Source organism: Mirounga leonina, unplaced genomic scaffold (genome assembly GCF_011800145.1).
Source record: "Mirounga leonina isolate KUSES-001 unplaced genomic scaffold, KU_Mleo_1.0 Mir_172, whole genome shotgun sequence".
Lineage (NCBI taxonomy): Eukaryota > Metazoa > Chordata > Mammalia > Carnivora > Phocidae > Mirounga > Mirounga leonina.
In genome coordinates, this window is record NW_023270442.1 from 14,085,671 (window position 1) to 14,102,958 (window position 17,288).

Genomic DNA, 17,288 nt, shown 5'->3' on the forward strand with positions numbered 1-17,288 from the left:
GCATGTGGACGAGGAGAGCACAGAGGAGACCACCTTTCTCTTGCGGTTTTGAGTTGCCTTCCTAAGGCCAGCTGCCTATCCACACCGCAGAGCAGGGCCCCAGGAGCTGTAGGAACAGAGTGGTGGCCAATGGGCCATAGCCCAGACCCCCTCTGCACAAAAGGGTGTCTGGGAGAAGCTGATCTAAAGCAAGGATTCAGGGGCGCCTGGGTGGCTCGGTTGGTTAAGCGTCTGCCTTCGGCTCAGGTCATGATCCCGGGGTCCTGGGATCGAGCCCCGCATCAGGCTCCCTGCTCGGCGGGAAGCCTGCTTCTCCCTCTCCCACTCCCCCTGCTTGTGTTCCCTCTCTCGCTATATAAATAAATAAAATCTTAAAAAGATAAATAAAAATAAAACAAGGATTCATTCCTTTGTAAAGTAAACAAATATTACACTATTACACCTATGGTGGAAACTGGTGTCTGTCCCATTTCTGGAAGGGAATCGGGCAGATCCAGACTCCCGGAGCAGATGGTGACCGGGCTCTCTACGCCTTCTTTGATCCCATCTGAAGAGAAAAAAAAACCTGGTAATACCAGTGTAAGAAAACCCTCTAAACAGTAGGTTGACACGTATGAAATCGCCAGTACTCCTGTTTTCTCACCCATAAAACAGCAATTCCTGTTGCTCAGTACAATATACAATCACCTTGGCATAGAGTTGGTTAGGTTCTCAGAAATATTGTTTGGATGAGTGGGTTGAGCAATGAATGAACAAGAAGGAAGCACTGGGGTTCTGTTCTTTGTGCACCACGTCACCCCCAGAGAGGACACCAGGGTGTATCTGCAGTTCCTTCCCTTTAGCTGTGAGCTTCCCAAAACCAATGCTGTCCTTGCAAGGAGGTTGCTCCTGGGGTCTTGCTCATCTGGTCTACGAAGAAGACTAAGGATGGGGGATGTCAGCGTGTGGCAATCTTCGTCCCGGCCGGGTCTACCCCCGAAATGGGGTGTAGGGAGGCACCCACCCAGATCACAGCTGCGGACGGGCCTGCCCAATCACGGCTCTACTTCCTGGCCAACTGAAAATTCTTTCTGAGAGTGAATATTCATTTTTTTTCTTCTAGCAAATTTATAAGTTAATCCTATTCATTCTTTTTAGTTCCAAAAATACCCAAGAGAATTTTTATGGGAACTACATTGACTGCTAGCAGTTCTAAAATGCACAGGGAAAGAAAAAAAAAAAGCATCTTCTTCGAAATGTCTGATATTTTGGATCTGGTGGGATAGGGGAACATAATAAGGTCAAAGTTCATCGTAGCTTTATGTGACTGTTTCACGTCAACCAGAGTTCTCTTGGGCCTTTCTTTAAGCAAACTCCACTCACGAAAAACCAGATTTCCAGAATGTTTCCTGGTGTGTAGCTATTCCATTATCTCTCGGGAGAAAGTTTGATCCTTTAAATTAAACACTCCCCAGGCTTTTTTTTTTTTAAAGATTTCATTTATTTATGTGAGAGAGTGAGAGTGTGAGAGCCCGAGCAGGGGGAGAGGCAGAGGGAAAGGGAGAAGCAGGCTCCCCGCTGAGCAGGGAGCCTGACGCGGGGCTCGATCCCAGGACCCTGAGATCCTGACCTGAGCTGAGCCACCCAGGTGCCCCTTCGCAGGCATTTTTAAGTGATAGGACTTGATTCACAAAAAAATCCGTAAAGATTTTATTTATAAAAAGTGAGAATCCACTATAAGACTATATCAGGGCGATGTGGGGTTAAGCACACGACCTCTCAGGAGCTACCAGGTTATTGTTTTAAGCTGTCCACAGATTGTGTGTGTGTGTGTGTGTGTGCGCGTGCGCGCGTGCAGACACCGACGGGGACAGTGATTTCCAGGGGACTTAAATGCCTCTGTCTTTAGCTTGGTAGTAACACTGGGTGGGACGGTGAGGTCGGGGTGCAGTCTGAAAGCAGACACATCATGCTATAGAAGATTCTGGCCGCGGCTGGCAGCTGCCGTCCCCACACCTGCAGGGCCCCGAGGGTCAGAGTGATGGTGCAAGCCTCGAAAGAGGAAGTGTCCCTTCCTTTGACTCAGCCCCTCGTTTTTTAAAGTTGGGCAGGTCCTCCTCTTCACGTGGTTTCTGCTGAGTGAGTTGGGGGGGGAGGTGCTCTATCTGCCCTTTCTCATCAAGGAGCCCATTCTCAGTCAGAGTTGAACAACTCGATTCCCCTGGTGTCCCCTTCTTCGTCTTGTGCTGTCCCTTCCCCTCTTGGTCCCTGTGACTCACACGCAGGCACACTGGGTCCACTCGTCGCACTCCAGGCCCCGCCAAGAAAGTGGTGGTGGTGGTGGTCGTGGTGGTGTGTGTGTGTGTGTGCAGAGATGCTCCCCGTGGGTTGTTGCATGAAGTGTGTGTGTGCAGAGATGCTCCCTGTGGGTTGTTGCTTGAAGTGTGTGTGTGCGTGTGTGTGCACAGAGATGATCCCTGTGGATTATTCCATGAAGCGTGTGTGTGTGTAGAGATGCTCCCTATGGATTGTTCCATGAAGAGAGTGTGTGCGTGCGTGCATGCATGTGTGTGCAGAGATGCTCCCCGTGGATTGTTGCTTGAAGTGTGTGTGTGCGTGCAGGGGTGCTCCCCGTGGATTGCTGTATGAAGTGTGTGTGTGTGTGTGTGCGCGCATGCTTGCAGAGATGCTCCCCGTGGATTGTTCCATGAAGAGTGTGTGTGTGTGTGTGCATGCATGTATGCGTGTGTGTGCAGCGATGCTCCCCGTGGATTGTTCCATGAAGTGTGTGTGTGCAGAGATGCTCCCTGTGGGTTGTTGCTTGAAGTGTGTGTGTGCGTGTGTGTGTGCGCACAGAGATGCTCCCTGTGGATTGTTCCGTGAAGTGTGTGTGCGTGCAGGGGTGCTCCCCGTGGATTGCTGCATGAAGTGTGTGTGTGTGCGCACGCTTGCAGAGATGCTCCCCGTGGATTGTTGCATGAAGAGTGTGTGTGCGTGCATGCAAGGTGCTCCCCACGGATGGGTCCATGAAGTCCGGATCTTGGAGAAGGGTGGGCCCTCGCCGAGGCTCTGGGAGCTACAGTGACGTTCTCCAAGGCGGCTCCCATACCCCCTGGCTTGTACCGCGTGAGGCCAGCCACCCCTCCGAGCCAGGCGCCTCGCACAGGCACTGCTACCGCTGTGGCAAGACGGAGAGTGGCTTCCTCTTCCGCGTGTGGTTCGCTCCCAGCTGGGGGTGGGGGCCGCCGCCAGACCCCAGCACATTACGGCACCTGCTCGGTGCGCAGCCTCCTCCGCCTCTCCGGTCCTCCCAGCCCGACTGCGGGATTCGCTGAAGACACGGGCTTGCCGGAGACGCCCTTCGTGCCTCCCCAGCAACGATTGCCGTCGCGTCTCCACCTCCATTCCTGGCCTCTGCCAGCAAAACCTGGCGCCAGATTCACCGACAGCTTATCTACAAGTTCAGTGGGATATTTCTGTCCGTTTCTCTTAAGACTTTGGAATATTCTTCTGCGGGCAGATAGTGGGGGGCGGAGGGGTCGACATAACTGTATCCTGGGCTTTTAGAGCCGCTGGGAAGGGATGCAGGGTGGTGATTCAGAGCGTGGGTTCAAATTCCTGCGCTGCTCCTTATGGTTGTGTGATTGCGGGCAAGTTCCTTAACCCCGTTGTGCTTCAGGCTCTTCATTTACGTCCGGAGGGACAATGATAGCTCCAAGCAGACAGTAAGTCCCCACCAGGTAGTAGCCTTGGAGAGAAAGGGCATCTGCACCTGGTCCCCAAGCATGAAGGAATCCGCTTTACTGGCTTCCTGCTTATTTGCAATGAACCCAGACCCTGGAGGGTTGTGTGCATTTTTTAAGACTGAGGGGTGTGTGCATTTTAAGACGTTACAGAAAACGTGCTTTTGCAGATTAGGGATTTCAGAGAGAAAAGATTGGACGGCTTCCTTAAAACCATCAGACATCTTGTTCACTCGTGCACACGTCCAGGCCCCTTTCCTCCACCAGTGGGAGGCCCACCTGGGTTGAAGCAAATGGCTTTCTACACACCTTCCTTCTGTTCCCTAAGTGCGCTGTGCACACGGCCTCATCAGCAGACTCTTGGCAAATGGGAAAAGCCTCCCCGTGTTTCACACGGCTGGTGGCAGGGAGGCCAGGGAGGCTGACAGAGCAAATGGAATGTGCAAGGCTTCTAAATGTCACGTCTGGGGACGGTGTTGGCAGGCCCATGCAGCGCCCCACAGTAAACCTGCCGCAGATGCCTTGGGCCACTGGGTCCTTTCTTTCTCGTCACTGCATTCCGGGGCCTTGTGTTCTCTCGCCAGCAAAGCCTGGAATGTTCAGCCCCAAAACAGGCCAGGAGCGCGTTCTTTTTGGCTTTGTTTTTTGTTTTGTTTTTAAGCAACCGTACAGCTTGGATAAGGGACATGTGTCACGAGGGGGTGCCACCCCAAAGCGCCGTCTCCAGAGTAGCCACCCCCAGCATGCTCGAAGACTGGGAGATTAGTTCTCTCCTGCCCCATCGCGGACGCCCTGAGGTGCCTCTCAGGATCCAGAGCTTTCTGTCTGGGATACACCTGCTCCGTATGCCAGGCCTCCAGCATGCCTCGAACCCTATAATCTGCCGCAGCAGAAAAGGTGAAGCCAGGATGCCCCTCTCCTCTGTGGGGCATGACCTTGTTCCCAGGCTGCTGTGGGGAGATCCCACATGTCCCGAGTCGTCAGCACAACCCTCCACTGTCACAGTCTCCCTCATGGTGGGAACCCTCACCCCACCCCACCCTCAAGGGGCAGAAGTACCTCTGCCCATCCTCTCCCCCTCTCTCCCCTGCCCCTCCCACCACCCTGTGTGTCAAGGGCCAGAACAGCTCCTGGGAGACCAGGAGGGGCCCAGCCCACCTGCATCTCCTGGTGACTCCTTGATGAGGCCAAGGAACATGGAACCAGGTGACAGGGCTGTGCTCGGGGAAACACAAGCAGACGAGGTGCCTGCTCTCACGCAGCTTGTAGGAGCTAGAGGAAACCATCAGCAGACAAATAAGCAGTCATTTCAGCTAGTGCTGGGTGACACTGGCCAGAGCGGGGCTGAGGGCCAGGGCTATCACAGATGGGAAGGCCTCTCTGGAGAGGTGACATGGGGGTGGAGGTCTGCCAAGGTCAGGGGGAGAAGTGTCCTAAGCCTGAGGAATAGCAAGTGCAAAGGCCCTGAGGTTGACCGAATTTCTCCTGCCCTCCCGTTAGGACCACTAGCCTTCTAACCGGTCCCTGCTCCACGCTCCCTGTCTTCCAGCCTCTTCTCCACCCCGTGGGCAGAGAGCTATTTTAAAAATGGAACTGCTCTGCTCACCATCACCCCGGGGTTCCCGGTCCTCGGGTGCTAAGGCCCCACATCTTGTAGTTGGGCTCCGAGGCCCTGCCTGAGCTGCTCCCTTCTCCAGTGCTTGATTTTTAGCGTAGCTCGGTTGTCACTTGCTCAAGGAGGCCTTCCCTGGTCAGCGCCTTCCTCTCTGAGTTGCTGATGGAACACCCACAGATGGCTGCTCTCATCCGAGGGATTCTAGCACCTGAATGTGTGGCAGGTGCAGGGGACATGGGCCTCTAGCTTGCAGGAGGTGACACCGATGCTTGACGAGGTGAAGCCCCGGGCTGAGCCCCTTACAGAGCTGGTTGCTAGCATCCCGATCTATCATTCTTTTGGCCACCTTCAAGTAACCGTGATGGCCCCCAACAGAGGTCCAGTGGGGTTCCAAGCGGCCCTCTTGAAAACTCTCTGCTCTGATGGTGGAAATGCCCACTTTTGTCACTGGTCCCCACCTTAGAGATTGCAAGACTCAACCTCCCAGAGCCTTTTCTCCCCCCACACCCCCACCCCCAGGGCTCGGGGGCATGTGGGCTTGGGTCTGTGGACCCCTCCATTGTCCGGCCCCACACCGCCTGTCTTGTCTTACCCAACCAACACCTCCCCTCCATCACTGCCATCTCCTCACCACCTTGCAGGGGCCTTGGTCACGGTGAAGCCATGGGGGGGCCCCAGCCCGCCCCGTTTCCCCCACCTCCGTCCTCCCACCTCCACCCTCCTCCTTTCCCCACCGCCCAGCCTGGCACCACCGACTCGCCACGACTCAGCCCTTTGCTGAACCACTAGTTACTCACCACACGCGAAGCAGAGTAGGTGGAGACCGGTGCCCAGACACACGGATACTCAGCCCCCGCACAAGACTGTGCGCCCCGGGGGCCAGGCTGCGCCCCACGAAGATCTACACAGGAACAGCACTAATACGTAGCGATTTTAGCTCCCCTTCTACAGTTTATTTTGCGGGACGCCCCATCCCCCCCCGCCCCCACGGCTTCCAAGCCGGAAGGCAGTGTCTGCCATGAACACGTGCATGGCCCCCGGGGTGCCAAGCCCACGGGGGTCGCTCAGGAGCCGTGGCGGACAGGCCCCTCGTCCCGCGGACTCGCGCCTCCTCCCCAGCTAGGCCGCAAGGAGACGACCCCCCGGCCTTCAGTCCCCGGGCTGCGTGTGGCCTTGAACGCTGTCCTAAGCCGTGCTTGGGAAGGCACCGTGGCTTACAAGATCAGTTCCCACGAGGAGACCCTAGGCCCGGCCGTGAGCTTATTAGGCATAAGAATTGTCATTCATCGTTCTTGTAACCGCCCTAACTACGATGTATTTATGCGTGTATCTGGTTTTCTGTCTCCCCCACTAGAATGGAAGCTCCATGAAAGCAGGGACCCGCGCGCATCTATGCAGTTGCTGACAATGAGCAGGAAATGTCCCGGGCTCAGGTGGTCTCTTGTGTTCCACGGGGTCAGTTTGCCAAGTTAGGAGAGACTGCAGGGGACCAGGCTCTTCTTAGAGCCTCGAGAAGAAAGTTCCGTTGGGAGGAGGAGCACGCCTGCACCTCCACACCGCCAGAGGTGGGTCCTGGGACTGGTCAGCCGAGGGTCCTCTTCAGACAACATGCAGCTGCCTGGACCCCAGCCTGGCCGCCGCCCACCCCTGCCAGCCCTGGGCGCCAGGGACAAGAGCGTCCTCGCAGCGGGGCGTGGGGATGGGCCACCCTGGGCCCACTCTTTGAGAAGCTGGTGGTTTCCTGGCGAGTCTCCGTCTCCCAAGGCAGCAAGAGCGCAGGCTGTATTCCTGCTAGCAGAAGTCGCCGTGCCCGTCTGGCCGCCGCTGTCCCGTCAACACGACGGGGGCACTGAGCAGAGTGACCTCCCGAGCTCTGGCCCGAGCGTGGGGGGTCCGGTGGGGGCAGCGTGGCCTCTGGGAACACGGCGTTGGAGGCCGTCCGGGCTCCGGGCCCTGGACGGAGGGACGGCATTCCGGGTCACAGCCTTCATTTCCCTTTGGATGGTGACCCGCCTCGGTCTGGAATCTGTTCAGCCGTTGTGACAACTCTCCTGCTACGGGAGCCTGGACGGATCTGGTTTCTGAGCCTCGCTCCCTTTCTTGCTTTCTGGGCAGGCTTCCCTCTGATGCAGCGGTCCTCACTCTTGGCTGCACGTCGGAGCTGTTGGGAAGCTTCACGACTTAGGGATGCCCAGGCCGCGCCCCGGCCAGGTGGATTTGACTGGTCCGGGGGACCGCGGGGATGCAGGGCTTTGTAAAAGCCCCTCAGGTGATTCCCACGTGCAGCCGGACTCCGGGGCCACAGCCCGCACCCCACCTCCATGCATCTGCCTCGGGACTCTTCTGCAACACAGCCCAAGCCTCTCCCGGCTCCACCACCAAAGACCATCTCGCTCTGCTGTTCAGACTCCTTGACCGTACTTCCCCACCTGGGCTGACCTGTGTCCCCCAGACTGTCCTCCCACCGTCCTCCAGACTGAAGAGTTGAAGCCCCTTACCCCCAGGCCCCCAGAATATGACTGTATGTGGAGATGGACCCTTTATGAGGTCATCAAGCTAAGATGAGGCTGTTTCGGGGGCCCCACGCCAATCCGACTGGTGTCCTTAACGAGAAGAGGAGATTTGGACACAGAGAGTCACCAGGGGGACGATTTTGTACTGAGGAAAGGCCATGTGAGGAGAACATGGCCATCTGCCCGCGAAGGAGAGAGGCCTCAGAAGAAACCAGCCCTGCAGGCACCTCGACCTTGGACTTGCTGCCTCTGGAGCTGGGAGACTCCATTTCTCTCATCTGAGGCACCCCCCCCCCCCCTGCAGTCCCTGGAACTTTGTTACAGCAGCTCCAGCGGACGAATATGTCACCTTCCCAGCAAGGCGGGAGGCATGGTGGCCCAGAGTGGGAGCTCCCGGGTACGACTCCCTCTGCCGTTGATTAACCAAGGCTTTGGCAAGTTACTTAATTTCTCTGTGCCTCAGTCGCCCTGTCTGTTCAATGGGAAACTAACAGCAGTACCTACCACACGCGATGGTTGGTGAGGACTCAGTGAGGTCACGAACATAACGGTGCTTGGAAGCGTGTGGCCCGTGGGAGCATTCAGCGTGACTTTCCTTCCTCCCTGTTACCCCTGCATCTGCGTCCCCCCACTCCCTCCCCCGGGTCCGGGGCTCCAGGCATCCTACTCTTCCTCCCCTTTTCTCTGCCCACTTCCTCTGCTTGGCTCCCTCCCTCCTTCCCACCCTGACAGAGTCCAGCTCAAATTCCTGCTCCTCTGGAATGTATTCCCCGGTCCCTCTGATCCAAACTACTGCCTCACATTCCAATAAAAATGTGTCTGTCCTTCTAATGCCCCAATTTGCCTTGTGTATCCAAGGGATTTGTTTATGGCCGCTGCTCAGGGCCCCTGGGATACTGCGGGGTAGCACACATCAAAAGCAGGAGCTCAGGGGGCGGGCGGCCGGCTCAGTGGAGCGTGCGACTCGATCCCGGGGTTGTGGGTTCGAGCCCCCCATGTGGGCGTGGAGATTACTTAAAAATAAAATCTTGGGACACCTGGGTGGCTCAGTTGTTAAGCGTCTGCCTTCGGCTCAGGTCATGATCCCAGGATCCCGCATCGGGCTCCTTGCTCAGCGGGGAGCCTCCTTCTCCCTCTGCTTGCCACTCCCCTTGCTTGTGCTCTCTCTCTCTCTCTGACAAATAAATAAAATAAAATAAAATAAAAAATAAAAAAAAATAAAATCTTGTAAAAAACCAGAACAAAACAAACAAACAAAAAAGAAAGCAGGAGCTCAGGAAGGAGAGACAACAAAGGCTGGGGGTAACAGAACCGGGGCCAGGAATGAGCTGACAAGCGCATACCGTGGGCCACTTGACGCCTCGCCAGGGATTCGGCATCGGCTCTAAAGCCACGAGTGTTCTGCCTTTCGTTACAAAGCTACCAATATTCTCCTTTATGGCAAATTAAGAGAGACCTGAACCCCGAGAGTAATTTGATTTTTGCAAATTCTCAGTCGTCACGAAACTGCCTGGCAGCCCACGTAGACCGGAGCCCCCTTCCTGGGAGAAGGCTTTATCTGGAAGCCACGTTGGTACTTTTGAAGCTGCTGGGTTATACCGAGTGTGGCCGGGTGGAAACCCTCAGAGGGAGCTGGGGGGTCCCCAAGACAGGCTGGACAGGGCGGCCTGGGCTTTGGTGCCATCAGGGGGCACCCCCCCGACGTCTCCCCCACAGGTTCCCATGCCCCCCCCCCCCAGCTTCTCTAGACCCCCATGGAAATCTAGTCTCAGGGACTTCAGCTCCGAGGTCTTGAGGGCCGGAAGCTTCCAGGGGCGCCTCTGCAAGGAAGCTGTCCTTCGGCAAGAACAGCGCCCGGATGGGCTGCCCGAGCCTCTAGTAGACCGAGGCTCCCCGAGGACAAGGACCCCGCTCGCCTCATTCATCCCCAAGCCCCAGCTCCAGGCACAGCACACAGCGGGGACGGACAAGTTCACAGCTGAGGGAATGGGGTGGGGGTGGCGGGGGGCGGTCAGCTGCAGGTGGAGGACGAAGTGCTCTGACCAGAGAGCCCTCCTCTATGGCACATCCGCTGTGGCCTTTCCTATGGGATGAGCCACCCCTGTGTGCCATTCTGGCCAGGGGGTTGAAGGCAGTACAGGTAGATTCATTTTCCCAGAAAAAATCCAGTGTAGCCTTGGGGGGCGTGGGCTCACCTGGCAGGAGACACCAGGACCCATGAGGCTCCCGTGTCCTACATTCAGGCCAAGCCTGGAGAAACCTTCAGGAGATATGGGATCTCCAGCTCCAGTGTGTATCCTGGGGAGCGGGGCCATGTAGCCAGAGGATTTGGGTGGCATGTCCCCAGAGACATTGGTATATAGCCTTTCCCTTGAAGATGAAAAACCATTGCCTGAGTTTCCATATGGCTGAGAGGTACCCAGATTTCTCACCTGGGCCCTCTGCCACCATGACCTCACCTCCCGCCTTATCCTCTTCCCACTTCCCACCTTATCTCCCACAGTGTCTCTGCATTTACCTGGCATGCTGGCCTGACACCCCCAACATAATGGCCCCATCCTCCCTGATACGGGTCCCCCCCACCCGCTCCTCGAGGAGCCTTCCTCCTTCGGGATGAGGAGCGAGGAGCGTCTACTTCTCTGAGTCCTACAGACTCCACCATCCCCGCGGCCTACAGGCCCGGTCTCTGTTGCCTGCCATTTTAAGTTTAGTTTTCATGTCGAGTCTCCCTCCGGGCTGTGAGTTTCCTTGAGGACAAGGACATTATCTTGCTCATTTCTGTGTCTCTTGGACTTCATAGGAACTTAATAAATATTTATTGACCATCTTATAGTATATCTTGGCCCGTTCATACAGGAACAAAGCCTGTTTATTTGCTTTGCCCAGGGACCAGCTTGCTGTGGGGGCTGGTTTGGTTTTTTAAATTATGGGCCTTGTTGGGAAAGGAAGTAGAATGGTGGGGATGTGGAGAGGGGTGATTCTCAGGTTTTACTCTAAGTACTTCTGTATCCTTTGAACTGTTTACATTAAGCCTGTGTTTATGTATTACTTTGGTAATAAAGCAATTTATTTAGACAATGCTGTTCATAGGAACATTTTCCAATTGAGGGGACAAGATGACCTTTTTGGGTAAGATTTTCCCGTATTCGTTCCAGTACCCCAGACTCAAATCCTTCCAAAGGGGTATCATGGCTCTCTCCATTTTGTGAATGTGTCTCACTCCACAAGATTATAAGGGACAGCACATAGATTAGGAATTTTATGTGGGCTGTAATTGGGGATCATTTTTAACTGCCTGGAGTCACTTGCAATATTATTTCAGCTGTGAGTGGATTATGGTTAGTTCTAAGAATCCCTTCATCACACCGAGATGTCCGTGAAAAGTTATTTGCTGTATTTTATCCTTTCATTTTTCACCGGGAAAGGGAGCCAGCAAACCATGTTTATCCTGGTTCCCAAAGGAGAGAAGGACCATGTCCCTCCACCCTTAAAGAAAACTCTTTTATTTGAAATGTCTTTTCCATTTACCCTGCTCTGAATAATGGAGTTTTTAAACTCGTTTGTTTTTCTAAATATTACATTTTCAAAGAAAGGATGTTTTTTAGTTCAAAGTGCCTATTTTAAGTCTGTAATGGTTCTCTTGGTCTGGCACCCACCAGTAAGAATTTTCAAAACAGCATCCTACGGGTCAGTTCAGTAGCTAAAAAGACGATTCAAAGCCAACAGTGTTGGCTTATAATGCTGAGACAAATCTCCCCGAAATATCTTTGCTTTTCTTTGCATGCTGGGGCCTGGAGAGGCCACCTGAGCCCTCCTCTTGTCTCCAGGCACGCTGGTAGGTGGGCAGCGTGGGGTGGAACTTGTTGGGACAAGCAGCGCAGAGTCACACAGCATCTCTCAGCTCCATCAGCTCTGACGTGGGTCTGCTGGGTGGATGACCAGAAGGCCGGAGCTGCCCAGAGTAGGACGCCATGCGGCCTTCTCATGCCCACCACGCTCCCATGTGTAATAGACCTCCAGTGCACCCCAAACTGGCCCCAGCACCTGGGATTCTTGGACCGATGGCCTCATTCCCCCACTAGACCTTTTGCTGTTGCTTTGGCTCGGAGCTTCTTCAAAACCATGTAAAACTTGAAGACTCTGAAGAATTTCTGAAATCCAGAGCAAGCCATTTCCTGTTAGGTGTCTTCCTGGATCCTCGTTTCTGATTCCTGCTGGTCGCTTGCACCATCCTTGCTGCAGAGGGTAGTCCTGGTCCCATTGTCAGTTTCCAGTAATGTCAGCGTTTCTCAGTGGGGGGCTGTTGACATCGGGGCAGGCAATTCTCTGTCCTGTATATTGCAGGACATCTAGCAGCTCTGGTCCAGCCCACCCAATCCCAGCCATCACCTCCGGTCATTACGACAACCAAGAATGCATTCTCAGCCTGGGGGTGTGGGTGAATGCAGTAGGAGCCTCAATTTGGTGGGGGGGGGGTCAGTACCACCTTCAGCCTATGGGGAGTAGTACCACCCCCAGCTGAGGACCCCAAGGTTCTTAGCCATGTGCTCTGGAGGGCAGGCATTTCTCCTCTTTCATGGCGAATCCTCAGCACCCATCAGCTAGTGCCAGACTCATGATGGAACCTCAGTAAATATTTGTCAAATGAATGAATGAATGAGATACCCGAACAAGCTTCAAGAGGGCCTGTGAACCTTGTAAAATTGTGTGCAAAATGTGTGTGTATGTTGTGTGTGTCATACACATGGGTTTTCAGAGGTCAGAGTTTATAGCATCCGTGATAGCTTCCAAGGGAAATTGTGACCTAAGGGGACGTTCGGCAGACTGTCCAACCGGGGTCCACCATGAGCCCGATGTTTGTATCCCTGCATACCTCATTGCACAGTGTTTGTGGGATGAGTCTTAGAACCCCAGCTCTAAACAATATTCTAATATTCCCGCAGAAAGCAATGTCCTGCACATTCTAGGGGAGACTCTGCTCCGTGAGCAGCTCATCACCCAAGTCCCTGCCATGCAAGGACAGTATTCTGTCCTGTAACAAGAAATGGCCTTGCCCCTGGGCTCCTTGACTCACTAATAGGAAGGTCTGATGAGAACAGGGCAGGCATGAGATGTTTCCTCCCGAGCTGAAGGGTGTTTCCCGGGGGGCTTTCCTCACGAAAACCAAAGAAATTGGGGGCATCGCTCTACTTCCCAGAAGCCGAAGCTCACACAGCTGGGCAGAGGGTGGCTGAAGGGACAAGAGTGAGCGATCAGGACTTGCTTCCCTCCCGAGAGTTCGCTGTGGAAGCAGTTGTTCTAATAAAGCACAGCCAATGTCCCAAGAACAGCTGGGCCAGGCTGGGGGCTGAGCAGAGGGTCCAGGTTCCAGATTCATTTGCAGACCCGCCCTGTGGTTTATGCTCCGCTCGTGGCCCCCGTGGAATGACAGCGTGGCCCGGCTGCCATGGCCCCCGTGGAATGACAGCTTGGCCTGGCTGCCGTGGCTTTCAGTGAGGTCTTAGATGGATGGGCATGGAGAGTATTAATGTAAGGATGGCTCATCCCTGCTGCTTTCCCAGCATCCATCTGCCTGCTCATCCCAGAACTGTCCTGTTCCAGGAAGAGAAGCAACGGCATTCTAGAAAGGGCCTTTGGCCAGGGTAGGGGACAAGACTGAGCACTGGAAGCACCCAGACTTGGAGTTAATCTCTGGCGCAAACATTCGGTGAGAATCAGTGATGTCATTCGCCCCCAGAGGGATCATTCTATTTGCAGAAGCTTCCAGCATATTGACTACAGAGGGGGAAGATGGAAACTCGGAGAAACCCCTGACAGCCCAGAGCAAGCTTCCCAAGTTTTAGTTTGCCTAAAACAAAAAAAAAAATCACCTGGAGAGCTTGTTACGTTAGCTTCCTGGGCCCCAACTCCAGGTCGTCTGTTCCGCAGGGGCCTGATCATTTGATTTCTGACAAGTTCCCTGGTGCGGCTACCACGGGTCTGGGGACTCTGAGAACCCCTGGTGGCCGCCGGGTTTTCACATCGTGCTCCGTCACGCCCCCTTGTGGGCAGATGGTATGCGAACAGCAAGCGGCTGGCCCTCTGTGCTCCCACTCCCATCCACATCCAGGACACCTCTCAGTCTGTTTGACAAATCTGGGCTTTTTGTGATTAAACGAAGAACCCCTCATAAAAAGGAGAGGAGAACCCACTGGCCTGGAACAGGGGGGTCCAGGCCTGTATGAGGGGCGCCCCCCGGGAACGGAGCTTCCCGCGCTTCATCCCGGTGTATCTGTGTCACCAGGCAGCTTCTGCTGATAACCTGAGAACATTCGATGCAAACAAAACCCGAAATGACCAGCCAGGTGAGCAGAGGCGAGGGCGGGCACCGTCTCCTGTGTGTGCCCCCTGCAAGGTCAACAGAGCCCCTTCCCTCGGGCACCTGGGGCCACAGATGGCCCAGCTGCCTGCCGCTGGAGGGGTTTCCCTGTCCACCTGCAGCCTTGCTGCTCGGCTCCTAGGGGCGCAGGGCACAGCCTGGCTCCACGTTTACGCGGCGCTGTCTGAATGCGCTCCACACCGATCTGCCCTGTCCCCACGCCCATCAGGAGCCTCAGCACAGCCCCTTCACCCTCCAAAATACAACCTCAGGATAACCTGATGCCCTCCTGTAGCTTGGACCCAACAGCAGTGGTCTGGGGTCAAGCCCAGTTTCTGGTCTCCAAGTGTCAGGTTCGGCTCTCGGCCACCACCCGCCTGAGACATCTTGAGCGGGTCAACCTGTCTAAACCTCCGTGTCCCTGTGTGTAAAATGGCGATGATTACAGTATCTGTGTGAGCCTTAAGCACAGCTGTCCACGTACTTGGACAGCGCCTGGCATGGGGAGAGCCCTCAGGACATACCGGCCCGCTGCTACTTAGTCTCCTCTCGACGTTATTTTACCGGCCTGGAGGAAGCAGGAACGTGCCACCCATATGAGTCTGCTGGGGTTACTGCAACAAACGGCCACAAGCGGGGTGGCTTACAACAACGGAGATTTATTTTCTCACAGTTTTGGAGATGAGCGCAAAATCAAGGTGTTGGGTAGAGCCACGTTCCTCTGGAGGATTTTAGGGGCGATTTTTTTTCCATGCGTTTCTTGTAGCTTCTTTTTTTTAAAAGATTTATTTATTTATCTATTTGAGAGAGAGAATGAGATAGAGCATGAGAGGGGGGAGGGTCAGAGGGAGAAGCAGACTCCCCGCTGAGCAGGGAGCCCGACGCGGGACTCGATCCCGGGACTCCAGGATCATGACCTGAGCCGAAGGCAGTTGCTCAGCCAACTGAGCCACCCAGGCGCCCTCTCGTAGCTTCTGATGGCTGCTAGCAACCTTGGTGTTCCTTGGCTTGTAGCTGCTTCACCCCAGTCCTTGCCTGTGTTGCCACATGGCCTTCTTTCTGTCTGTCTCTGTATGTCTTCTTCTTCCTCTTTTTTAAAAAGATTTTATTTATTTTATTTGAGAGAGAAAGAGAGCAAGCAGGGGGAGGGGCAGAGGGAGAGAGAATCTTAAGCAGATTCTGCGCTGAGCGCGGAGCCTGACGTGGGACTTGATCTCACCACCCTGAGATCATGACCTGAGCCGAAAACCAACAGTTGGACGCTTAACCGACTGAGCCACCCAGGCGCCCCTGGATATCTCCTGCTAAGGACACCAGTCATATTGGATTAGGGCCCACCCTAATTGAGTGTGACTTCATCTTAATTTGATTATATCTGCAGAAACCCTATTTCCAAATAAGGTCGCATTCACAGGTACCGAGGGTTAGAACTTTCCTGTGTATTTTTAGGGGACACACTTCAACCCCTAACAGTGCCCAGCTAGAGTGAGACCACAGGGGCCAGCAGGCATGGGGCCCTGGGGCTCTTCACTGAGAAGCTGTATGGGCTTCCCCAGACTTGGACTGAAATGTCCCGACGGTTGTGTTTTCCAGGGTGTTCAGACTTACACCTCTTGGATATGTTGACCCCAACCGAGAGAAAGCGACAAGGATACATCCACGAACTCATTGTCACAGAGGAGAACTATGTCAATGACCTGCAGTTGGTCACAGAGGTAATGGCAGCGGTGGGTGCTGGGAGTGCTGGGGGGCACTGGCAGAGGGTAGGGGGTGCTGCTCAGTGAAGGAGGATGGCCTCCTGATTCTCAGCCTGAGAAATTTTCTGATGCGTGGGGAGCATCTGGATGGTAAACCACATAGGAGATTCATACCCAAGAGAAGACGGTTGGACTGTCATCCGTGGCCCTCTGAGTCATCCCTATATGTGGGCAGAGATGGCTCGTGCCAAGGGATGAATGAGTCCGTGAGGAGGTGTATGGAAGGAGACACATGGGCAGGGATTGAGAGTCTAGAGAAGCAATGGCTCAGCTGCCAGCTAGTTGATGGCCGTTGAGCAGGTCCCGTGGTCTCCCGGCCCTCAGGGTTGGCATCTGAAAATCGCTGCCAATCCGGCCGATATCTCAAGTTATTCCTAGCGGTACATATTACCCCTGAGGAAAATCCGTTGCTGAGGACGAAGATGTTTCCTTGCAGGTCCCCATGCCCCACCCCCCATGTCCTGGATGACTCCTCGTTTTGTCTCTCCTCCCAGGTAGCTGTCGAAAGGCCTGGGCCACTTGGTCTAGAAGGCTGGGGAGATGCAGAGTTGGGGACCCCTGCTTTTCAAGAAGCCTTTGGTCCATACTCATGGGAGGTGGCCATATTGGCAAACAGGGGTTTGCAGAGCTGGATGTCAGGGTCACTGTACAGTTTGAAAAGTACTGTAATAGTTTTGAAACTCCTGCCCCCTCCCCACCTCCCACCACCTAACAGCTGTGCGACCATCTCCTTGGACAGTCTTACACCCAGGAAGTCACCGCTCAGCTGCCCCGTGTTGAATGAGTACAGAAGGCAGGATAGATTTCAGCTCCAGGAGGCCACCATTCATGCCTAGGAAGTATTCATGCACACTCAGAAAAGGTTCCCCGCTCCTCAAGACACATGAGCGTCCCTAAATACACAATCTCGGATGTCTAGGATGTGAGTGTCGTCCCCTTAGACGTGGCACTTCTGTGCAGGGGTCTGGTATATGCCGGGTTCCATGTCGGCTTAAGAACTCACGAAGAGTAGGGCTCCCAGCGATCAGCCTGAGCCCGGCCACGTTTATGTCAACAATAGGCTGTCCCATCTCTAAAGAGTCTTCCGAAGCGCCCCGTGCCTCCGGTGCTAGATAATGACCTCTTTGGAGGCCCGGGCTCCCCACGTGGGGCTGGGCAGAGAGCTGTGATTTACCCGGAGTCACCCAACCACGCGGAGCTTGGAGCCTGGGCAGGCTCCTTTCTTCCCTGCAGCCAGTCCCTACACCGGCCCAGCCGGGGCCAGAAGCCCCCACCCAGGCTCCCTGTTGGAGGCCCCGCTGCTTACGGCTGCTCCCCTCGGGA

At 54.8% G+C, this 17,288-nt stretch overlaps 1 protein-coding gene across 1 annotated transcript in view; it reads left to right on the forward strand.

Annotated features, from left to right (window-relative positions):
• ITSN1 (intersectin 1) overlaps nucleotides 1–17,288 on the forward strand; it is a 212,080-nt gene that overhangs the window by 170,744 nt on the left and 24,048 nt on the right. Inside the window, exon 29 of the mRNA XM_035017643.1 lies at nucleotides 15,802–15,923. Within this exon, the coding sequence (XP_034873534.1) occupies nucleotides 15,802–15,923 (122 nt within the window). The remainder of the gene's footprint in view (nucleotides 1–15,801; nucleotides 15,924–17,288) is intronic.